Genomic DNA, 24,840 nt, shown 5'->3' on the forward strand with positions numbered 1-24,840 from the left:
CTGAGGTGCTCCAGGCTTTGATAAGAGCAGAGCGCAAACATTCAGTGTCAAAACCAGCGGTCTGGACTTCACTGTAGCCTGGAAATCATTTGGCATGACGACCATCACCGGGAAAAAGGAGCGAAAAAAGACCATGTTTTTAGTGAATTTTGTAATGGTTCATTATGAAATTAAACTTCTCAAAATGGAGATTATTCTAACACAGGCGTTTAACAATTCAATCAGATCCTCACAAAAATCAGATTCTGGCTGGTTGGATTTTTTATATTAAAATAAATGTTATAACCTTATAAGAAGGAATATTGTTCTAAAGCCTTAACCCAACAACACTCAAATCAAACATTTCATGTTGTGTTTTCTTCTAAAATGTCCCGTTGCTCATTATTTAAAAATATATATTTAAGCAGTCAAAAAGATGCAAATTTCAAACATTCAAAATAAGCTGTAAATGTAAAGTTGTTAGATGACTATTTCCCCTAATGCAGAATATTTACTGATAAGAACTGATTAATACAGCTTCCACGACTGTATTTCTGGTTTTTCCTACTGAGCGTGCAGCGTGAAAGGCAGGCCAGAAGAAGGGCCCATTGACTTGGAGTCAAAGCCTGGTGGGAGGAGCTGTGAAGTCTAAAGTTAGGCCCCAGAGGGTGCCACAGGTGGCCGGCTACAGCGTGTTCTCAGACGTGCTCGTTTCACTGCTCTGATCACTGCCTCATGAATCATCACAATGTCCATTCACTTTCACAAAATGCAAAAGATGTGAAGTTTCCAGAAAATGTTTATTTTGCTCATAAATTTTCATAAAAATAACAACATCAATATTAATTTCAAGAATTGTAGAAAGTATATGTACAAAATCTTACTTTAACAGTTAATATAACTTAAGGCGATTTGAATTACTTTTTGCAGTACCCTGTTGGTGACAGTTTCACCAAAGTCTCTGATGTTTTTTGCTCATGAAACATGTGTAGAGCGTCCACTCTTCATAACACAGACAGTCCACACCTCGCAGCAATGTGTGCTACCTCATTACTCCAAAGCAATGTTTGCGGTGGGCTAGTACCTCTAGCTCTGTACAAACCTCTGTACAATCTGTTCAAATGGAGAACATACGGGTCCATTTCACAAGTCCATCAGCAGTCCCATGTACTATTATCAAACCAACCAATGGAATGAAGTGCCACATGTTTCTGATATGAAATCATTACATTTAAAATATTGTCTTATACAATAGCCCTCAAAACCAAGACATTATTAATGACTTAGAATACATTTCACCATAAAAATGATGATCAAATGTGATCCATGTAAAATATACAGTCAGTTATAAAAATACAAAGCAGTACAGTAATACAAATATATTTATTTCCCATTTATGATATATCTCTCACAATCGTAATAAACCAAACAGTTGTAATACAACACAAAGAACAGTGACTAAACACTGACAACCAAATGATAAGAAGTAAAACACTAAATATGGTCAAAGGGTCAGCTTTAGTCAAAGCCATAAATATAGTGTACATTCATGTCAAACGCCTCCACTTACAGTGAAGGGGAAACTTGACAGTGGCTGATATTCCGCTTAAAGGAAAAACACTAACAAAAACATGCAGTTTTAGAGACATTGTCCAAACCATTGCTCTATGAATGCTAGAAGCAGAAAATAGGAATCTTAAATGAGATAGTACTAAGTGTAAGTGCAAACATCCAGCCCGGAGGAGCAGGTTGGAGCTGTCCCCATGGAGTGGTGCTGAACAGCAGTCATGCATCGCCGCAGCAAAGAGCTCTGCCTCGCGGACGCTCACAGCAGCTTTGCCGGTCACTTTCCCGCTCCTATAGCACAGGCCCGCTCCGCTGCTTTAACCCCAGGGTCAGTGAGCGACTTCAGGCCCGTCCAACCTACAGTCAGCGGCCGTATCTTCCAAGACGGAAAGATGCTCGTCAAGTGCGTTTGAAGCGAGGCGCTCATATGCCTTCGGGAAGAGCGAAGGGCCACGCACCAGTCGAAACCTGTGGCTTTATTTCCATTTTTTCTTTTTGTTTGAGGTGGACGCGTCCGTGCCGTTTCCTCTCGTCACTGCGCGCAAAGCGTTTGCCGCAGACGTCGCAGGAGAAAGGCTTCTCCCCGGTGTGAGTCCTGGTGTGGGTTGTGAGGTGGTCACTTCGGCTGAAGCTGCGCAGGCAGATGCGGCACTGGAATGGCTTGTGTCCCGTGTGGATGCGGATATGGCGGTTAAGCTCGTCCGAGCGCGAAAAGCGCCGGTCACAACTCTCCATCGGGCACGTGAAGGGTTTCTCTTTGGCAGGGCCGTGGGATGTGGAGGGGGCCTTTCTCGCGCGCGGGGTCTTGGTAGTGCGTGAGTTGTAACTTTGGGCAAAAGAATCTGGCAACAGGGAAGAGTATAGAATAGAGTCAATGGTAGAGGGCAGCGTTGGCGGTGAGTAAAGGGGTTCTGATGGGGGTTGGCTGGAGGACAGGCCCATAGGCGGCAGGTAGCTGTTGTACAGCGGGCTCGAGTAGCTGGAGCAAGTGTCATTGAAACACGGCTCCTGCTTAATTCCTCCCTCCACTTTGAACTCCATGTCCGGGTTCGGGCACATGGAGGGGAACGTGTCCAAAAGTTCCTTGACGTCTACGTGCTGCTCGGGCGGGAAGTCACTGGACATGGGGAAGGTTTCGGTCTGGAATGTGCTCTCGAGACAGTCGGATTTACTGCTGAACGCGCCCCATTCATAACAGCTGCTCTCGAACTCGTTTTTCACCACCACGGGGAAGGACGCGGCCTCGGACTTTGGCTCTGACTTCTTTTCTTCTGTATAACTGGGGCACGTCTGCTCTTGCGTGTACGTGGAGGGAGAACAGGTGAAAATGTGTCTCTTGGCGCTCAGATCCCCAAATGTGGCGCTGCTGGTTTCCACGGAGCTGCCGGTGGTTTGCTGCATGTCTGTCAGGGGCATGGTGGAGATGCCCACGATCTCTGTGATCATGTTGAGCAAGGTCTCGGTGCTGCACGGCGCCCCCTGAGATGCCTCCACATAGAAACTACCAGAGTAGGCGAGCGAGGAGGGGGGGTAGCTCTCTTTGGGGCACTCGCACGGGTTGAAGGCAAACTCTGAGTTGGAAGCTTCAGTTTTAAGAGTGGCTGGGGCTCCTTCTGTTGAAGATAAAACAATAGAAAAAAAACTTTGTCATCACGACTGTTTTGTATTTTAAGGTCTTCAGTGTTTCTAGCAGGGGAAACACCACCTCAAACGTTTTAACATATTGTCCCTGCAATTGTAATTTGCATAACCAGATTTGGGATCATTATGAGCGCATTTCAACGTTCGACTTCAATATTATGTGCAAAATACCTATACACTCTTCAGAAACCAGCGCAGATATCGCCAAAAGCGTTACATAAACACTCGTGCGTAATTTGCACACTAAACTGCTTGGCAACACGTCTCAAAGTGCGCAGTAGTAGAAACCGCCACAAACGTATTCACTTCATCTTAATGTCACATCAAACCATTCCTAAAATCATGTTTAAATCCATTGGAGAGCTGCGTACTCACCGTGGCCAAACTGGGCAGGTACCCCTCGCTCTGCGTCGACGAACACCTCCTGCTTATCTTTGCGCGCGCTGCTCTCCATCCCCAAGGAAGAACTATTGTCAAACTGAGGGTAGAATGAATCTTTTGCGTTCAAATCCATATTATTCAACATAGTGCTGCACTTAGAAGAAGTCCGTTTCTCCACAGAAATCGTACAAAGAGGTAGAAAGCGGAAGATGTGGCGCAAATGGCGAAGGCTAGTATTTATTTCAACTCCCTTTGATGGTATTTTTTAAACAAATGATCCAGAAGGTTGTAAAAAACGAGAGTGATGTTGGTATTCCTTTCGCTTGATGGCTCGCTCCTCTCCTCTGTAGGTAGGTTTTTGCTTGCAGTGGATTTCACATGAGCGACTTCCCTTTCCTCTCCTTATATACACTTTGGCAGCTCCCTCGGCCCTCCTCCCCATTCATCAGCTCCAGTGAGAGGATTCCCCGCTGCGTGTAAAACTTCATGCCCATATATGGACAGAGGATGTGACGAAGTACCCCCTATTCTCCTCCCTCTCCCCTCCTTTCCTCTACTGTCCTCCCGAAGCTGCCGGAGAGATGCGAGTCTGACGTTGCAACAAGTGGCGAGCGCTAAACACTACATTTGACCTTTATTTGGATGGATCAAAAATGTACTAATTATTATGTTATGAAATGATCAATTAGCACTTTCTTATTTTGGGTTCTGAGTCTAGACTAGTGTAGGAAAGTCATTACAACACGATGTCAAGTCAAATTGTATTTATTTGTAAAAGGATAGCACATGTTAAAGGTCTTATATTACACAAAATTGACTCTTTAAAGCTTTAAAATATTGTTACCTTATCAGCAAAACACAACTCCAGATATGTATTTGATGAGGAAACAATATTACAACATAGACCAGAAACTAACCTAATATGAACCCTTTCAGATTGTAGCCAGCGTAGTTAATTTCCATCTTCTTTCTCTGGGCAGACTGATGTTAAACAGAAAAAAGCAGCAACAATCACACAAAAGCAAACTGAACACACCAGCAAACTCACTTTACATACAAATAAAAGAGCAGTTCATGTGAAACTAGAAGTTATAAGTCAGCTCACCAGAAAAACATTGTACTGCCCCAAAATGGATGAGACACACAACGGATCATCTCAAGTAAAATTCCAGTTCAGGGTTGAGTAAATATGCACATTTTTTGAGAATTGTATTATTGCTTAATTATTTCATAGTGTGGCTGATTTTTATCTCGAAAAAAGTTGGTTTATTTGGAAAGTGTTTGATGAAAAGTGGCTCTGGAGTTTGGGTGAATGCTGTCAGTATTTTGTATATATAGTGATTTACTTTTTATAATAGCAATCCTTAATAATACATTTGATTGTGTGGTAAAAATGCATTAACTCCTGTCAAACTGAGAGTGTTGTGACAGTGTCTCACCACAGACGAGAACTGTACAGTACAATAAAGTGCATTTTCACACAGGCTCTTTTTCATTAAGGAAATGCTAATGCAGATGGGTACACAAGCTAATGGCGGTGCACGGCGCGCAGTGGAGCTCCAGACAGACGGGACACATTTAAAAGCCTAAGTGTCTGTCTTTTGTTGAGATGACAGCCATCAGAGTTTAAATCAAGGACGCTTCAAATGTTCTCCAGGTAATGTAAGAAATGCATATGAGAATCAAAGATTTCCTGTAGAGCCAAGTTATTACTTCAATCAAACTGCTGGTCCAGGTCACTGGCCTTTATGTGTCTCGTCTGTGTGTCCACCTTTACCTTTACTGCCTGAAAAGGAAATATGGAGTTCACTCAAAGACATCACATTCTGCTAAATACATTTCTGTCCATGTTATAAAGTAACCTTGCGCAGAAAGATGGATTCTAGCTATCTACATGAGTTCTCAAATAACTCAATTCATGTGCTACACGCCTCAACCTGTATGATCCAGGTTAGTATCAAAGGTGCTCTTCAAAATCCTTCTTAGTATTGTTTCATTTGAGTTTGAATAACTTGAATAACCCATTGCTTTCCTTGAGGATGAAAATGTTGTTTCAACACTGTAGATGAAGAAGTACTGCTGCAATGTCAGCTCTTGTCTTCATGTTGCTAAGAGATGGCAATTAATTAAATGTCCATTTCAATTAATGATAATATAATGTGTTGCACTTGTAATGCACTTTTCAGGCTTGTCAGAGCCTCTCAGAGCACTGCACTGTGTTCATCTATTCACTCCACACTCTATGGTCGTAAACTACTTCTGTAGCCACAGCTGCTATGGGGCAGATTACTGAAGCTAGGCTGTCATCTTGTCCCTCAACAGCTCCAATCATCACTGTTTACTCAAACACCACATCAGGTAAGATGGGTGAAGTGTCCTAATTAAAGACAAAGACAGAACTTGTCTGAACGTTTTAACCACTAAACCACTGTTGCCAGTTTTAGCATGTTCCATCCCCACACTTGAGGGCAACAGATACAGAGTCAAACTGAAATGTAATTTTACAGGGGTCTAAATGTATTTCAAGCCAAAAAGACATACTGTAATACAGAAGGCCTTTTCAAAATAAAAGACCTAAGTGAACCTGGTTGGACCCAGTATTTGGTGTCTTTTCGTGCTAGCAAATATGCAGTGAAACTGCCCTTACCTTTAAAATACCCTGTCTGGAAAAGGTTTTGTTCTACTTGTCTTTTAAACTTCTGGTATACGATTTATTTATCGACATGGACCACTGGAGTGAACTGAAAAATGTAGAGTCTGACATGTAGCAGTGCAGCTAATAACTTGGCTTCTATCTCTATTAGGCCTGTGTCTGGCTCTGCGCTTTCAGAGTCACTCTCAACACCTTTCCTTGGTCCGATTTGATTCACTTTTTTCCCTTACAAATCTGCCACCTCTCCTGTGTCCGCTCTGCTCCGCCGGGGAGAATAACTGCAGAGCTCCCCGTCTGAACCAACCCTTGGCCTTTAAAAGCATTGAAGGGAGTCGATATCACCCCTGAGGTGTTCACTGGTTGAACCCAACTGTTCACATGACATTTCAACCCCTAAAGCCTTTTTTTTCTTCTTCTTGGTTCAGGCCGATCTGTTGCCGGGTGAACTCTGTGGTCACACTTCCTATTACAAAAAGTCGATACTCTTTCATAAGGAATGCAGCACTGACGCAGACCTCTGGCATTCGGCTGTAGGTTCAGGACCACGGATAGCTCCCTGGTTGCATTCACAGTATAATCACACATGAACACAGCCAGGCCAGGTTTTTCATTATTTTTTTTCCCCCCGAATGCTGTTTCTGTTAGTACATGTTTTATTTTTTTCTTTAAATCAATTCTATCACACCCAAGACTCAAAGCAGTAGTTAGCAGCACCGTCATCTTTCAGGATTGCAATCACTTAAGATGGGTTTGCGTTACTCATTTGCAAACGCGTTGAAAATACAATCAGGCGGATGTTTTGAAAAAGCCCCTGGCACTGCAATAAAACAGGTTAGAGGATGAAAACAATATTGCCTTAAAGCAGAGCCATAAAAATAATGCATGTGTTGGCCTGTGTAGCATTATGTTGTGCTAATCTATGTGCTTATAAGTCTTTGTCAAGGTTTATATAATTCGCATTTCTTGTTTTCCCTCATGTTCCCATTTATACTTGAGTCCCTTGTTTTATATAAACCATGTGTAGATGTATTGATTGTCTGTTTACGATGACTCTATTTCTTCCGGTGAAGGATAATGTTTTGTTCATTGGGTTGCAAGGTAAATTGGTAACATTACATAATAACTACACCTTAATTGGCCTTTTGAAAGCTTTTAGTTATGTTATAGATGTTTCCCCTCACCATTTACTCACCCAAAGTTGTGTTTAGAGTGATTTATGCATGTCTGAGCAATCTTTAAATGCTTATTTTCATTTTCATAATGCTGATCAGCCCCTGTTTTCACCGCTATAGGTAAACGTCCAATGCTCTGTACTTACTTTGTTCTCCAAATTTAATTCTCTTAATCTGTAATACACATAGGATTCGGCAGCATCGCAAAGTCATTTTGGTGCATATGAAAAAAATAAATAAAAAATCCACTAGTGTGATCATCAGCTGTCATCAGGGTTGCCAAAACTTTGTTGTGATGACGTTAGCAGCGATGTCAGCTCCCCTTGGGTACCACAGTTTTCTAACAATTTCTGCGATTTCAAATGTGAAAAAATGATCCACAGCAGTCACTGATTATAACTATGTAGCAGACACAAGCACAATAGGTGGTCTTTCACATTCTTTAATATTTGTTCATTATGATTTAACTCTTTCATTCTTTCTTTAGCTGTAAATAGTGCTGTAATTATTCATGAAAGGTCAGTGGTGGGCAAATGATTTTAAATGCAGCACTTTGATATCAATGCAAGATCACAATAGTAGTTATGTCAGCGACACTTACTGTATCTAGTGGATCTTATTTATTTCTGACGTGATGCTTATGGCTTAGGTCTCCGCACACATGCATGCAACATTCCGTCCTTGTTGAGTCATTGTGACTTGTTTGGATTTGGTGGGGTTGTTCGATTTGTTGGAAGTTGTTTTAGATTGTTTAGGAGTTGCTGGGTTGATGGGGGCTGTTGGGTGTCGTCGGGTTGTTCGATTGTTAGAAGTTGTTTTAGAATGTTTGGGGGTTGTTAGGGATTGTTGGGGGTTGTTAGGAGTTGTTGGGATTTGTTGGGGTTGATCGATTGTTGGAAGTTGTTTTAGATTGTTCAGGAGTTGTTGGGAGTTTTGGGGGTTGTTGGGTTATAGGCTTGTTGGGGGTTGTTGAGAGTTGTTGGGTTGTTGGGGTTGTTGGATTGTTAGAAGTTGTTTTAGAATGTTTGGGAGTTGTTAGGGATTGTTGGCGGTTGTTGAGATTTGTTGGGGGTTGTTTGGCATTATAGACTTGTTTGGGGTTGTTGGAAGTTGCTGGGTTCTTAGAAGTTGTTTTAGAATGTTTGGGAGTTGTTAGGGGTTGTTGGGGGTTGTTTGGGGTTATAGGGTTGTTTGGGGTTGTAGGGTTGTTAGGGGTTGTTGAGAGTTGTTCAATTGTTCAAAGTTGTTTTAGAATGTTTGGGAGATGTTGGGCTGTTGGGAGTTGTTTGGGGTTATTGGGTTATAGGGTTGTTTGGGGTTGTTGGGAGATGTTGGGTAGCTGAGTTTCATAGGGTTCTTGGGAGTTGTTGAGATTTGATGGGGTTGTTGGGCCATGTTAGGTTATTGTGGGTTATAGAGTTGTTGCGGGTTGTTGGATTATAGGGTTTGTTGGGGTTGTTTGATTGTTGGGGGTTGTTAAGGGGTTGTTGGAGGTTGTTGGGAGTTGTTGGGGTTTCTTGGGATTGATTGTTAGACGTTGTTTTAGATTATTTAGGAGTTGTTGGGTTGTTGGAGGTTGTTGGGTTATAGGGTTGTTGGGGGTTATTGGGGTTGCTCGATTGTTAGAAGTTGTTTTAGAATGTTTGGGAGTTGTTAGGGATTGTTAGGGGTTGTTGGGAGTTGTTGGGTTGTTGGGGGTTGTTTGGGGTTGTTTGGAGATGTTGGGTTGTTGGGAGTTATAGTGTTGTTGGCAGTGTTGGGGAGTAACAGATTACATGTACCGCCGTTACGTAATCAGAGTACAAATTATGAGTAACTGTATTCCGTTACAGTTACTGTTTCAATGAGTGGTAATTGGATTACAGTTACTTTGCTGAAATAAGTGGATTACAAGGCGGTATTTTCCTGTTTTCACATTTTGTGCTACATCCCATTTATTTATTTTTTTATTTCGGTAATTTCACTCATTGCCTGAAGCCCAAACAGAACGCGACAGTAAGAGCGATGGAAACGTCATGTTAAAGTTGGCGATGTCGGTCACACAGTGGAAGCAGCAGGGCATTGGTAAAAACGCATTTGTGTCTTGGAAATTCTTCTCCTGATGTGAGATATATATATATATATATATATATATATATATATATATATATATATATATATATATATATATATATATATATATATAATATATATATATATATATATATATAAAATCGCCTACAACTTAAATGTGAAACCGGAGCTAATGGCACTGGTGAAAACAACCTGCATAGACTCACAATATCTGCACTACTGTCCTATAATGACCTGCGACATGAGGGGACACACACACAAACACAAACACACAAACACATACAAACAAACACAAACACACACACACACCTTCATCATCGTCATCAACCTGAGAACCCGCGGACCACGTCTCCTTCCGTAGTTACAGCGCGGACACCGCCGTCTCGTGCGCCGCGTGTGGACCGTGTTTTCTCGCATAAACCGCGCTTCCTCCTGTGCGCCTCTAAACCAGAACTAACACCAGGACTAAACCAGGACTAATACAGGACTAAACCAGGACTAAAGCAGGACTGAACCAGGTTTAAACTAGGACTAAACCACGACTAAACCAGAACTAAAGACCAGGTCTAGACCAGGTCTAAAAATCAGGACTAAACCAGGACTAAACCAGGACTAAACCAGGTCTAAACAACATGACACCTAACAGTAGGTTGACATAATTTAAGGTGATCTCATATAAAAAATAATTTCTCTATCAATAATATTTTTTAATCTGGTGAAGGAAAGGCTTATCTTGTTACTGTCTTTTAACAGACAAAACCTCTTATTTTAAGATATCCTGGTCTTTGTTTCTCTACAGCAAACAGTTGCTTATTCATGGAGACTTGGGCTCAGACAATTTGAAGACAACAAACAAGAATTTTGAGAATGTGGTTGCTACATTCATGTCGTTTAAAAAAACATGACAATATCAAGTAATCCAAAGTAATCAGATTACGTTACTCACTTTAAGTAATTTAATGGATTACGTTACAAATTACATTTTGGGGTGTGTAATCTGTAATCTGTAGGGGATTACATTTTAAAAGTAACCTTCCCAACACTGGTTGTTGGGTTGTTGAGTTGTTGGGGGTCATAGGATTCTTGGGAGTTGTTGGGATTTGATGGGAGTTGTTGGGTTGTTGGGTTTTGGGGTTGTTGGGGCTTGTTGGGTTATTGGGGGTTATAAGGTTGTTGGGGGTTGTTGGGGATTGTTGGGACTTGTTGGAGGTTGTTGGATTATAGGGTTACTGGGGGTTCTTGGATTATAGGATTGTTGGATTATAGGGATTGTTGGGGTTGTTTAATTGTTGGGGGTTGTTTGGGGGTTGCTGGGAATTGTTGGGTTGTTGGGGATTGTTGGGGTTTGTTGGGGTTGTTTTAGATTGTTTGGGGATTGTTAGGGATTTTTGGGAGTTTGTTGGGGTTGTTCGATTTTGGGGGGGCTGTTTGGGAGCTGCTGGGGGTTGTTGGGAGTTGCTGGGTTGTTGGGAGTTGTTCGGTTATAGGGTTGTTGGGGTTGTTTTATTGTTGGAAGTTATTTTGGATTGTTTGGGGGTTGTTAGGGATTGTTCGATTGTAGGAAGTTGTTTTAGATTGTTTGGGGGTTTTTAGGGATTGTTGGGGGCTGTTTGGAGGATGCTGGGGGTTGTTGAGTTTTGGTGGTTGTTGGGGTTGTTCTATTGTTGGAAGTTGTTTTAGATTGTTTTAGGGGTTTGTTAGGGATGGTTGGGGGTTTGTAGGGGTTGTTCGATTGTTAGAGGTTGTTTGAAGAATGCTGGGGGATTGTTGGGTTGTTGGGGGATGTTGGGGTTGTTTTATTGTTGGAAGTTATTTTAGATTGTTTGGGGGTTGTTAGGGATTGTTGGGGGTTTGTTGGGGTTGTTCGATTGTAGGAAGTTGTTTTAGATTGTTTGGGGATTGTTAGGGATTTTTGGGGGTTTGTTGGGGTTGTTCGATTTTTGGGGGGCTGTTTGGGAGCTGCTGGGGGTTGTTGGGGGCTGTTGGGAGTTGCTGGGTTGTTGGGGGTTGTTCGGTTATAGGGTTGTTGGGGTTGTTTTATTGTTGGAAGTTATTTTTGGATTGTTTGGGGGTTGTTAGGGATTGTTCGGGGTGTTGTTGGGGTTGTTCGATTGTAGGAAGATTGGGGGTTTTAGGGATTGTTTTGGGGTTGTTGTTGGGGATTGTTGGGGTTTGTTTTAGGGGTTGTTCAATTGTTGGGGGTTGTTTGGGGGGTGCTGGGGGGTTGTTGGGTTGTTGGTGGTTATTGATTAGTTGGGTGTTATAGGGTTGTTGGGAGTTAGCTAGATAGAGTACTTTATTGATCACGAGAAATTCAGGTGTCCATGTAGTTCAAATTTACACATTTCAGCAAACATTAAAACAATTAAAAGATTAATAAAGGGCAATAAACAGTCATTAAACGTTTGACTGGGCGTTGTTGTTGGGTTATAGGGATGTAGTTTTGTTGGAGGTTCGGAGTCTTCATTAAATTATGTATTGTTGGGGGTTATAGGATTGTTGGGGTTTACAGTTAAATGATCAATTATCAAATGATTAGTCCTACAGTTTTGAACAAGAAGTGAATGGACCTTTAGAACAATATTGCAGTTTACAATGAATAGATATAAAATTGGGATCTGTATATGTAATATTATAATACTAAATACCAGAAAAAATCTTGTGTATTAAAAGTGCCTTTCACCTTTCACACACAAACCAAAAACGTTCTATCTTAAATTCTTAAATTAAATATAGCATGGTGACAGAACATATTTGACATAGACTTTGAGTGAAGGTATGAGTCTTTTTTTTTTTTTTTTTTAACTTCAATTACCTTTTATTGAAACCCAAAACGCTGCTCTAACTATATGACATTTCACTGTGATGTGTTACAGACAGACGAACAAGAAGCCTGTGATTATTGGACATTTTCAACATTCTCCTTTCTCTCGAAACTACTCCAGTCTGATGTTGTCTTCTATTGTACGCACTCCTGGAGAAACGTATCAAAGAGATGTTGCGTGATGGCTGCCCTGTCATCTTTTTAAAGCCTCTGTGATAATAGTCTATAAGCTCTTTCAGCATCGCGGTGACATTCTCCGGAACAAATCGCTTTCACCTCAAATGTGCTCGCTAATTCCAGGCCTCGCGCATGTTTGGCGTTCAGGAGCTGCCTTCAAGTAAATCCCAGAGTCTATTAAAACCAATCTGATCACACAAGAGTTCAGATCACAGGATGCTGTAATGACAACTGCGGCGTGGCTAACCTCTCCTCCAGCAAATGCCAAAGCCCAGCTAATGGGTTTATGTAATATTAGCACTTACCAGCTTTACAGCGCGGAGTGGACTATATACATGACGGGAGATAAGTGGGTTTAAGTTTTTCTCTTATTGTGGGAATGATATTGAACTTTATAGAAGGGACTCCAGTTAGAATACAGACTTGAAATGAAGAAAGATGAAAAGGAAATGATTTAATGCGCAGATGTGTTAGTATGAAGGTCATATGCCATTGACTTCAGATAAAGCCTATTTTAGAGGTAAGGACGCAGTATATTTAAGCAGCTACAGTTACTGCTAAGAAAAAAAGACTTGCATTGAAAAAGGACATAAAACGACTTTACTAATCCAATGGAGAGGTTAATGATAGAATTATGGAGAAACGCAGTAAGGAATATTTCAGGCTTCTCAAATTTAGTATTAATTTTGATTACAGGTAATTCAAGGAAATACTTACAAACATCAAAATAGCAGCTAATTTGCAGTTAAATATAAGCATTAAGCAGTTAAAGGTCCTATATTACACAAAAAGGATTCTTGTGAGGTTTAAGCCATGTTATAAAGCTGTTCCCTCATCAAAAAAAAAATACCTGGAGTTGTGTTTTGTTTCATTCACACAGGTTTAACACACAAATTCTGCATATTTTGAGTTAAAACACTCTGTTCCACCCTGTGATGCCATATGGTAAAGCAGTCCACTGTGCTTTTAAACTCCACACACCTTCACGAGAGAGAGAGTTATCATTTATTAGTCTGTCTACATTTCCAAAGCTCAAAATGCTCTGTTCCGCCTTGTGATTTCATGAAGTGGTAGTTTTCAAGTTAACAGCTACCTTTTATGTTTTGTTCAGTAGAGGTTAGCAATTCCAGGCTGAAATCATCCATAAGATTATAATGAAAAAAACAGAGGGGCACTTCCATTTTTACATGACATCACAAGGTGAAACAGAGTGTGTGTTTTTTTTTTTTCCATTTGAGAGACCAACACAGCCTAAATATGCAGGGTCTGTGTGTTAAACATGTGTGAATGAAACAAAACACAACTCTAGGGTATGCATTTTGATGAGGAAACAACATTATAACATAGATCAGACTGCATACACCTTCGGTTTGGAGTCTTCATTAAATTGTGTTTGGAGTTGTTGGGGCTTGTTGGGAGTTGTTGGGATACAGATAAATGAACAATTACCAAATGATCAGTCCTGCGGGTTTGAAGAAGTGAATGGACCTTTAGAAAAATATTGCCATTTACAGTGAACAGATATAAAATTGTGATCTGCATATGTAATATTATAATACTAAATACCAGAAAAAAGTCTTGTGCATTAAAAGCTCCTTTCACACACAAACCAAAAATGTTTGATCTTAAAATAAATATAGCATGGTGACAGAAAATATTTGACACAGACTTTTTGTGAAGATATGAGACCTTTTTTTTTTTTTTCAATTCTTCAATTACCTTTTATTGAAACCAAAAATGCTGCTCTAACTATAGTTATAGTTAATAACATTAATAAAGGGTTACTCACAAACGTGTGAATGAAACAAAACATAACTCCAGGTTTGTTTTTGATGATGCAACATTTTAACATGTCTTAAGTCAATTTTGCATAATATAGGACCTTTCGTTTTTCATACTACAGAGTGCTTTGGATCTCTACATCTCTTTGGTAACATTGGCAGGTCAATGGTATTTTGCTTTTTGAGTCTTTTGATGAGGTTTGAGTTAGACCCTGCAGAAGCCTGTGCGTGTGTAGCTCAGTGGTGCTGTGCCCTGGACTGGCTGTGGGAGTTCTGTTTGCAGCTGGGAGCCAAAACATTTGAGGAGGCAGGCAGGACAAATCTACATATTCTTCATTTCATTTGATTTGTGTATAGTGATATTAAAGCAGAAGCAACTAGTGCTAAAACTCTTCAAAAGACGGTTAAATATGGGAAAAACATTTTAATTAAAATCCAATATTACACAAAATGGACTCTTGTGAGCTTTATGACATGTTATAATGCTGTTACCTCATCAAAAACAGAGTTGCATTTGTGTTTTGTCTCATTCACAATGCTTTATATTAGTTTGTCTAGATCTTTAAAGCTTTTAGAGCTCTAAAGATTTTAGTGAAGATGTACGGAGATTAAAAACACAGCACTAGCCTCAATATGCAGGTTTATGTCTTAAATGTGTGAATGAAACAAAACACAACTCAAGGGATGTTTTTGATGAAAAATCAACATTAAAACAGAGATCTCAAAATACTGTAATATGGGCACTTTAAAGGCTCAGATTATTAAACAAAAACAGGGTAAATTGTAACCATAGATTTTTTTTACAGACTGTTGTCCACTGTCTATAAAGCTTGTTAAATGATCCCTAGAGACCAATGTACAATCTCACCTATTGACACATCTATTGACCCTCCAATGCATAGGATTACCCCCAATTAGGGCGGTTCACATTAGCTGCTGGAGTTTTACTGATTTCGTAACATCAGAAACAAAACTGATAAAAAAAAACACACACACACACAAAAACACAAAAAAATTGGCCTTTGGAAAGTTTTGTATTCACTAAAAATCTCAAAATAATGTGTAAATACAGAATTACTACAACTAAGCAGAGGACTTTAACCCCTGTTATTGACCATTAGAGATCAATATCTGATTTGTCCATTCACATATTTACTGGTGTTCTAAGGGATGAGTTTGCATTTCTAAGTTGGTTGTTTAAAGTCCCATATTAAGCTATTTTCTGATATATGTTATAATGTTGTTTTCTCATCAAAAACATACCTGGGGTTTGGTTTTGTTTCATTCACACATTTAACACAAAAAAATGTGCATATTTAGGCTTTAGAAAGTACTCCACTGTGTTTTTAAACTCCATACACCTTCACTGTAATCAATTGCTGGTGTCCACTGAGCTGAAGATAAAAGGCAGCTGTAAACTTGGAAACGACCACTAAATGACATCATGGCGTGGAACAGAGCATTTTGAGCTCTGGAGATATAAACAGACTAATAATAAAGGATTATTCAAACATGTGTAAATGAAACAAACACAACTCCGGGTATGTTTTAAATGAGGTAACACCATTATAACGTGGCTTAAAGCTCACAATAATGTATTTTGCCTAACATAGGACCTTTAAAAGCACAGTAGTTACAGTATAAGTATTTTTATAATGTTAATTGCACGTAAAGAAGCATGTAGACTTTGCTAGATTTCTAAATTACCCGTAAACAGTAACAATGGATGTGTTTTTAGAGCAACTTTTTATTTATGATTCAATACTATTTCATGTACAATAGATCTAAAAAATGCCTCAATGCCTTGGCAACCTGTCAACCAACTTTGCAGCCCACACACTTGAAGAGTAAATAACAGAAAAGGCTGAACTATACCAGGAACTGAGATGCAGAGACTGTTCCGCATTTTAAACCCAATCTCGACTCCAAAACCATAATGAGGTATGAAACTGAAAATATGACGAAAAGCTAGGTTGCACTACTGATTTAATTAAGTGCATGTAAACCTTTAGTTAAACAAATTTAAATTCTGCCTCCAGTGCTGTTATGGACTTTCAATTTCTTATGCAAAACAGCTTTTTTTTGTACAGAAATCCTACGAAAGCCCAAGACATAGGAGAGGGTTCCATCTGCCTCCCTCAAATCTGGTCCTGACATCCAAATCTCCCCCCAAGGCGTTGAGAAGAGGGAACATCTACAGTCTCAAACCAGCATACAATGGTCCCTGTAAGACACCGCAAAAAAACGGATTGGGGGAGCTATAGCAGCACAGAAAACCTCTGCCGGAAACACGACTTTCTATAAATACAAGATACTCGCTTCTCCTGCCAATTTTTTTCCTTGCAATTTTTTTCCCAACCTCTCTCTCTCTTTCTCTCTCTCCTTTCTGTCATGTTGAGCTCGCATAGTTAGAGTCATCATTCAAAGGCCGGGCAATTGACAGTAAACTAAGAAAAGTGAAAAATCGGCGGATGCGTGGTTGGATCTTTTGAAGCGAAGAGTAGATTCACTGTTCCTCTTCCTCTGTGAGTGGGAGTGGGTTAGGGAAGCCCGGTACTAGGCCCGCTCACTGTATATGGCTGCATTGCCTGTTATTGTGGTGATGATGGTGGTGTGGAGAAAGGTTTCCCGTGTGATCCAAAAATATACTTTCGCACTCGCCCACTTCGGTCCCCAGACGGCTTTTCGCTTGTACAGCGGAGAGGGAGGAGATGGGCTGGAGAAAAGAAGGGAAAAAACCTATAGCTTTTCATGATGGTGGAATGGCCCCAGACTCCTCCACACACAAACGTGGACTCACACACACACTCAAACACACACACCCCAACACACACATACACATATACACGTACACACACTCACATACACCATGGCTCCCTCCTTGTCCTCTTCTCTGCCGGAGCCGTGCTTAGAACAGTTCAGAAAATATTGGAAGAGAGCCAACTGCTACCTGTGGTTACCTAACTCTTTGTACTACACAGCATTACTATTTATTCCTGTAATTCAAGTTTCAAGATTTTACTGTCATTGTCAAAGAAAAACAACAAAATAGTGTTTAGCACAAAGGTGCCTTAAGTCCTTAAATGGCCAAAATGAATGAACAAGAGCCAAACCTGCACATAAAAAGTGATTAAACTGACTTTAAATGTTAGAAAATAGACATGACTGTCCTCTTTCCCATCTCCTGACAGACTCCTCCTTAGAGCATCAAACACTGCATAGTTTTGAGAATTGTTTGTAAAATAGTACATTGTCATGATGACTGCTTCAAGGTTTCCTAAAGTCCTAAAGATAGGGTTTACTCTGTGCATGAACCTGAGAAAAAATACTGTATATAAATTGTTATCCTCCAGCTATGGCGGCAGGAGCTCAGTGGGCGGCAGTAGCTCAGCTGGTGGAGCCCACTGATCCGAAGGTTGGCGGTTCAAATCCTGTTCTCGACAATAAAATATCTCTGGTAAAGCGGTCAGATCCACTGACCCACAGGTTGGCTGGTGTGATTCCAATTCCCACATATGAATGTTGTCGTTGTGTCCTTGGGCACTTGGGCAAGACACTTAACCCACCTCGCCCCCAGTCTCTGTGTACACTGGTGTATGAATGTGTGAGTCAGTGAGTGAGTGGTTCCTTGCTGTAAAGAGCTTTGTGTGCCTTGAAGGTGCTATAAAAAAAATGTGAACATTTACCATTTACTTTTGATCAAGATTGCTGGCTGCACCCATATGGACATAAATAAGGCTCTAGCTGTCGCTTTCCAAATAGCAAGTTCGAATGCGGGCTCTTCCGGCTCCTACTGACCCTGGCTCCCATAAACTTACATTGGAATATTGTCGTCCCTTTCACTGTAACTGCTGTTGTGAGCCTCTTCATTTTGGTCTTAAAATGTTTATCTGAGCGCTGAGGGAGGTGCTCAGGAGGCATCCGGAACCGATCCGGAGCCTGAGACACCTCAGCTAGCTCCTCTCAACGTGGAGGAGCAGCGGCTCTATTCCAAGCTCCTCCCATGTGACCGAGCTCCTCACCCTATCTCTAAGGGAGTGCCCACAATCCCATAAAAAAAAAAAAAAAAAAAGATCTTCATAGTATAGAGTCTGGCTCCAAATTTGCACCTATAACCTCTAACATCGCAAGCTTCATTTGAGTGGCGCTGAATGCTGCAGGTGACGTCACACTCACTTCACTTTTTTTTTACTCTTCTCTCTAATTTATGTCTCTCTTTTTTAATTTTAATCTTTATGATTATTTATGTTTCAATTAGTTTTTATTGTGATTTTAATGTATTTCTTATTCTGTAAAGGACTTTGAATTACTTTGTGTACGAATTGTGCTATACAATTACACTTGCCTTGCCTTATACAGTCTATGGGTGCACCTTATTCACCCAGGTTGACTGACTGCATTGGTTGAAAAATGGGTCAAATGCAAAAAGGGAACATTTTTTCCTGAACAATAAAGTCTGTAAAATATGAGCAAATACAAATTGTGGGGACAGAGTCTAAGTTCACTGGCTTCTGAATCTCTCAATTTCCGCAATCAGGTCATACACCCTGTGTCCACCCACTTTAAACTTCATCAATTAATCAGTTTGGATTTCCTGGCCTCCAAGCTAAGTCTGCACCGGCACAAAATGAAAAACAGAAAAACAATCAACATCACTTTGTGTAAATTGCTCCGTGTTTAAGATACATATTACATGATTGGGTGGATGGGTGTCAGCGAAAGAGCGAAAGGAGGGTTAAATTATGCACTATTTGTATTTATGAATTCAATGAGGCAATTACACTGTTGAGTCAAGATATTTTTCTGTAAAAACTATAGCTCATCAGGCTATAGTGTATGTTTTGAATAATTTAAGTTAAAGGTCCAATATTAACAAAATTTACTCTTTTGATCAGTGTGCCATGTTATAATGTTGTTTCCTCATCAACAACATACCTGGAAAATAACATAGTTGAGGAAATGACATTATAACATATTGTAAATCAGAACATAGTGTACCGGTAAAATAAGCCAAGAAAAAATAAAATAAAACAAGAGCACCCAGACATGAAGAGAACATGCAAACTACACACAGAAAGAAAGTCATTTCTTTTTATTATTATTATTATTATTATTATTATTATTATTATTATTATTATTATTATTATTAACATTTTATATAGTTATTTAGTAGTTTATTTATTAATAGTATTGTATTTAATAGTTTATTTTATTTATTTCATTCATAAAGCATAAAAAGACATCGACATTGTCACAACAGCAGACACAAGAAATGAATGAAAAGGAGCAGAAAGAAGAAAAAATCTTATGTTAACTCCTTTCACAGCGACACTTCGCTCCATAACCTTGGTTCTGAATCTGGGTTTTTTAAACATGTAGGTTCCTTTTAAATTGTAGTGGCTTGTTCTCATCTCAAACAGTCTTTGAATATTTACAGGTAATACATTGCACTTTGCTTTATACATGACTTTGAGGAGACTTAAGTCAACAATATCCTGCATTTTGAACCCTTTAAGTTGAACAAATATTGGGTTGGATGGCTCTCTACAGTGACTGTTGGTGATAATTCTTAAGGCCTTTTTTTGTAAAATAAATAAAGGTTGTAGGGAAGTTTTACATGTTGAACCCCAAATTTCCACACAGTACATCAGATATAGTACAATTATAGAGTTATACAAAGTTAATAATGCTGTACTATTTAGTGAGAACTTTGCTTTATGCAGAACGGCAATGGCTTTGGAAATTTTGCCTTTTGTGTAATTTATATGAGACCTCCAGTCTAGACCTTCATCAGTCATAACTCTAAAAATTTGGTTTAATTTACTCTTTGAATCTGTATCCCATTCTATTTCTAATGTTATGTTGTCTTTTTTCTTTTTTATCATTATATAAAATGAAATTTGTTTTTTTTAACATTCAGAATCAATCTATTTAAATCAAACCAATATTTTACTTTTCTTAGCTCTTTGTTAACTTTACTTGTAAAAGAAAAGAGGTCTCTTTTATGCCTTTTCCAGAGTAAAATAATGTTGTGTCATCAGCAAATAGAATTTTCCCAATCTCAGAAACTTTAACAAATTTTCAAAACAACAACAAGGATATAGACTACAACCCCATTTGGATCATGACACCAAATCACTAAGATTAATATGAACAATGAAGACACAATATTAACTCCATATTAATACCATATATTTTTAACATTAAACAAAAATTCACTCTAAAAAAAACTGAAATTTCCTTCTCTACTAACAAAAAAACATTTTAATTGTAAAGGAATATCTGATTCAAATCCTTGCAAATTAATATGTTATGTTGGCGAATCAATTCCAGCTCCCACAGATGAATGCTGTTGCGGTGCCATTGGGCAAGACACTTAACCCACCTCGCCCTCCAGTCTCTGCGTACACTGGTATGTGAACGTTTGAGTGGTTCTTTGATGTAAAGCTCTTAAAGGTGGAAAAGCGCTATCTAAAAATGTGACCATTAGTTTTCCGTGTATCAGTACCTTGACCTGCTGAACCTGCCTTAACCCGCTCTGACCTGTAACATGTAAAAATCAAGATATATTTTTAGACGCTATAGTACACTGTGAATATAGACTGTCTTTCAAAGCTACTATACCATGACATTATCTCATCAACAGCCACTCCACTAAAATATTTGATCACAACAGCGTGCTAATTGTGTGTACTTTTGACCAGCAGAAGTTAATAGGTCTACATATTCTAGTCTAGTGACTCATGGGCACCCACACACACGCTTCTATTTACTGCTCAATCTCTTTTAACAGTACCCTGAATGACAAGAGTTTTAATTATTACTAAGCACTGTTTTCATCTGTTCACGCAATGCATTCTCTACGTGGCATGCAAAAACACATTGAAACAAACATCTTACAACGGCACACATGTGAGGGGAAACAGATGAAGAATGTTAAGAGCTCGCGGATAACAAAAGTAACTATGGAAACGGCCCGGGCGCTAACATTGCTCTAGCTTTACCGTGGCTCTCTCCAGAAATAAAAACTGTTGAGCTTAGAGCGAATCAGGTAAAGACAAAAGATCCCGAGTGAGCCTATTTATAGTGGCACTTACATAACATAGATAGACCTGTGTGCAACAATGGCTGCACTGCATGATTTGGAGCAGAAAACACGGGTACAGTACAAGCATCTTGACAACACATTTTAGGGCACGATTGTGTGGATTATTATAATGTGTGTGTGTAGTTAAAGGTACAGTATGTAACTTTTTTTGGAAGGGAATCTGCCACTAGCTTGTCTCCATGGAGATATACTTGTGTCACCTGGAGTGTTCCCTATTTCGGCGGTACATTCAGCATTCATTCAATTACAAGTGTTTTTATAGCTTGTAAATACTTTGAAACATGCATTCTTACTGTGAGCGGGATCAACTCTCCACAGATCTGACTTGTAACTTGAGCTTGAATGGTGGGATCGGCTGCTTGTCTCCATGGAGATATACTTGCTCTGCCAGGAGTGTTCCACATTTTGGCTGTAAACATGCATTCATTCAATTACTGGCATTTTAAAACTGTGAAAATACCATGAAACATGTATTCTTATAGTGTAAGCAGGGTAGCCTTTCCAAAGATCTGACCTGTAAATGGTGGTGTCACTTACTTGTCTCCATGGAGATATACTTTCTCTGCCAGGAGTGTTCCACATTTCGGCTGTAAACATGCATTCATTCAATTATTGGTGTTTTTAAAGCTTGAAAATACCAATGAACCATGTAATCTTACTGTGAGATCACCTCTCCAGAGATCTGGCTTGTAACTTCAGCTTGAATGGTGGAGTCAGCTGCCTGAGTGTTCCCTATTTCGGCGGTACATTCAGCATTCATTCAATTACAAGTGCTTTTATAGCTTGTAAATACTTTGAAACATGCATTCTTACTGTGAGCGGGATCGACTCTCCACAGATCTGACTTGTAACTTGAGCTTGAATGGTGGGGTCGGCTGCCTGTCTCCATGGAGATATACTTGCTCTGTCGGGAGTGTTCCTCATTTTGGCTGTAAACATGCATTAATTCAATTAAAGCTGTTTTTATAGCTTGAAAATACCATGAAAAATGCATTCTTATGCTGTAAGCAGGGTAGCCTTTTTCGTAGATCTGACCTGTAAATGGTGGCGTCGCTTGCTTAACTCCATGGAGATATACTTGCCCTGCCAGGAGTGTTCAACATTTCGGCTGTAAACATGAATTCATTCAATTACAGGTGTTTTTATAGCTTGAAAATAACATGAAAAATGCATTCTTATACTCAACGAGGCCGCCTGTCCACAGATCTGGCATGTACACTTGCCTCCATGGAGATTGCCTAATGCCATACCGTGGAACATTCTAGGCATACCAATAAAATCTCCAGCGCGTCCAGCCTAAAAATTTGAAACAAAACATAATAATACAAACAGACATTGCCTCCCGAACACACAAGTACATCACAGACTTGACCATGGGACAAATGAACTCCTGACTTACAATGCAGCGCTATCATAAAATCATATTGAAGCATTAGTACAATTATCCCTTGACTGTTTTAATTAGATAGCTCTCCACTGTAAGTAAAATGACAGCCAAAGTGTATTTAAAAGGCCTCTTACCACTCATAAATGGCTGAATAATTAGCTCCCTCTAGCACAAAGTCCCAGTAATTACATTCAATACAACAGTGGAATAAGAGGGCATTTCCAAGTTTGGAATTGCTCTGTGATTAGATCTGTACAATTAAAATCCGGCAATAATTTGGTATTATAATGGGTCATTTTTAAGTATATTCAGTGTTTCTGTACCTTTGAGCACTCCTTATACGTTCTATAGGTGAGTAAGGAAACAAAGTAATGGTATTGATAGACGCATTAAGCTTTTTTTTCCTTTTATTTAGGTATAAAGTCCCATATTTAGATCATAATTTTGTATTTATTACGAGTCCACATGTTTTATAGGCAACTAAGTATTGCTGATTTTCAGATAAGGTCTTAATATTTTATACCTTATATTTTTTTATTAAATGAATATTGTTATGCAGCTTTTTGTTGCAATAAAGTTAGTGGGTCTGGTCACAGATAGAAATGATTAGGTACATTACATTTGTGAATTTACCTTTTGGATATTTCATGGCAAAGTACAATGTAATAGGGAGTACGACATCAACCCATTCTCGAATTTCGACCCACCAATACAGCGATGGCCGGGGACAGGTGGTAGGTAAACATGGACATTTCTTTTTAGCACCAAGGCGCAAACACAGTGGCCAGGCTGGCACCACCTAGTGCCTCTGCTCAGTTTCATTTCTCTCCAGCGACAAGGTCAGGAATCAGAACTAGACGGTTTGCAAAAACCCTGAAAGTGCAAGTTCAGGCACCAGCCAATCAGCGAAGAGCAATACATTCTGTGTTGGCAACAATTCCCAAGATCGAGGATTTAAAGCCGGAACAAAAAGAATGTTTGGTGAATTTGATCAAGGGGAAAGACGTTATTGCCCTTCTTCCTACAGGATTTGGGAAAAGCTTCATATACCAGTTAGTCCCATTAGCGGAGCATTACATACATCACAACCAAATAGCAGCAACTGGTTTAATAAAAAAAAGTACCCACCTACTGTCGAGGGAATAGATTCTAATGCTGCGAGGTCAGACAGTTTCTATGAAGTGAAACCGGCTAATGAATCAGGCTCCAAACACAGGACAATACAGAATTGACTCTTATCAAGTCAATGACGAGGGACAGTCTATGGACCAAATTCTGATATTTTACTTACACAGTGTCAGCACAGACTCTGCCCACTGTTTGACAAACTCTGTAAATTAAGTTAAATTAAAATACTGAAGCAGGGCTGTAACTCTTTAGGTGAAGCACTTCATATTATACTGTGTACATTTACAGATTCAAACCTGTAAAATCAAATTACCTGAGCATGTCTCGACCTTCAGCCTTCAAAAAGAGTAAAGTCTTGAGAAACTTGTTCATCTAATCTCTCAAACAGAACTGTATTCCTCCTTTGCTTGAGAGAGTTTAAAACCACATTAACCCTTCCAGACCAATGGTATCGTATACAACACCTGGGAAGATGTTTTATATAACCGTGCATAACTTTCCAACCATAAAAGATAAAACCTTACTTTTGTTTTTCCTTGAAAAGCTGAGACTGAGTCAAGATAGTTGACATGGCTCTGAGTGTCTGTGTACGTAACAACTAAAAAAGCCAATCTAAGTGCACTCATTTCTCAAATTACGCATCTTGGTCTGCATAATTGCACATCCCTTGCTATTTTTATTTGAAAGGTTTAGTTCACTCAAAATGTACAAATATAAATGTAATAAACACCATGGAAACGCAGGAAGTGATGTGGCTCTGTGCCCTCGACCTGACACCAGCTGTTTCCATGACTGGCACCAGGAAAGTTATCGGGCCATTGCACTTTTTTGTATGTTTTGAGGCAATAAGGATATTTTTAGTTTAGGTACCGACTTGATATTTTGCAATTTTGTAGCTAAGGCCCTAAATTAAGCATTTCTTATGTCTAAAAAGTTGTTTATACATTTTTGCTGCGTGTTTTGTATGATA

The 24,840-nt window shown here is 39.5% G+C and overlaps 1 protein-coding gene and 1 long non-coding RNA gene across 2 annotated transcripts; both read right to left on the reverse strand.

Moving 5' to 3' along the window:
• Positions 1 to 1,779: 1,779 nt before the first annotated feature.
• LOC110165264 (early growth response protein 1) lies at positions 1,780 to 3,832 on the reverse strand. Its single transcript, XM_020930431.2, has 2 exons — positions 3,562 to 3,832; positions 1,780 to 3,158 (listed from the first exon to the last, which is right to left on the reverse strand). Exons 1-2 carry the CDS (start codon positions 3,710 to 3,712, stop codon positions 1,969 to 1,971), a joined length of 1,341 nt encoding a protein of 446 aa, XP_020786090.2. The 5' UTR covers positions 3,713 to 3,832; the 3' UTR covers positions 1,780 to 1,968.
• An 18,374-nt stretch (positions 3,833 to 22,206) lies between these two features.
• On the reverse strand, positions 22,207 to 22,653 carry LOC129410265 (uncharacterized). The gene is made up of 3 exons (XR_008632804.1): positions 22,542 to 22,653; positions 22,391 to 22,463; positions 22,207 to 22,284 (listed from the first exon to the last, which is right to left on the reverse strand). It is a non-coding gene; the product is annotated as an uncharacterized LOC129410265 (long non-coding RNA).
• Positions 22,654 to 24,840: the final 2,187 nt, after the last annotated feature.

Source organism: Boleophthalmus pectinirostris, unplaced genomic scaffold (assembly GCF_026225935.1).
Source record: "Boleophthalmus pectinirostris isolate CB_2022bp ecotype Guang Dong unplaced genomic scaffold, ASM2622593v1 HiC_scaffold_22, whole genome shotgun sequence".
Lineage (NCBI taxonomy): Eukaryota > Metazoa > Chordata > Actinopteri > Gobiiformes > Gobiidae > Boleophthalmus > Boleophthalmus pectinirostris.

Bases quoted from the DNA above. Each gene is read 5' to 3' on its own strand.
- LOC110165264 (XM_020930431.2), bottom strand. From the start codon at position 3,712: ATGTTGAATAATATGGATTTGAACGCAAAAGATTCATTCTACCCTCAG. The intron at 3,159-3,561 runs GTGAGTACGCAG...TATCTTCAACAG, and splicing joins ACCTGCCCAGTTTGGCCACG to AAGGAGCCCCAGCCACTCTT.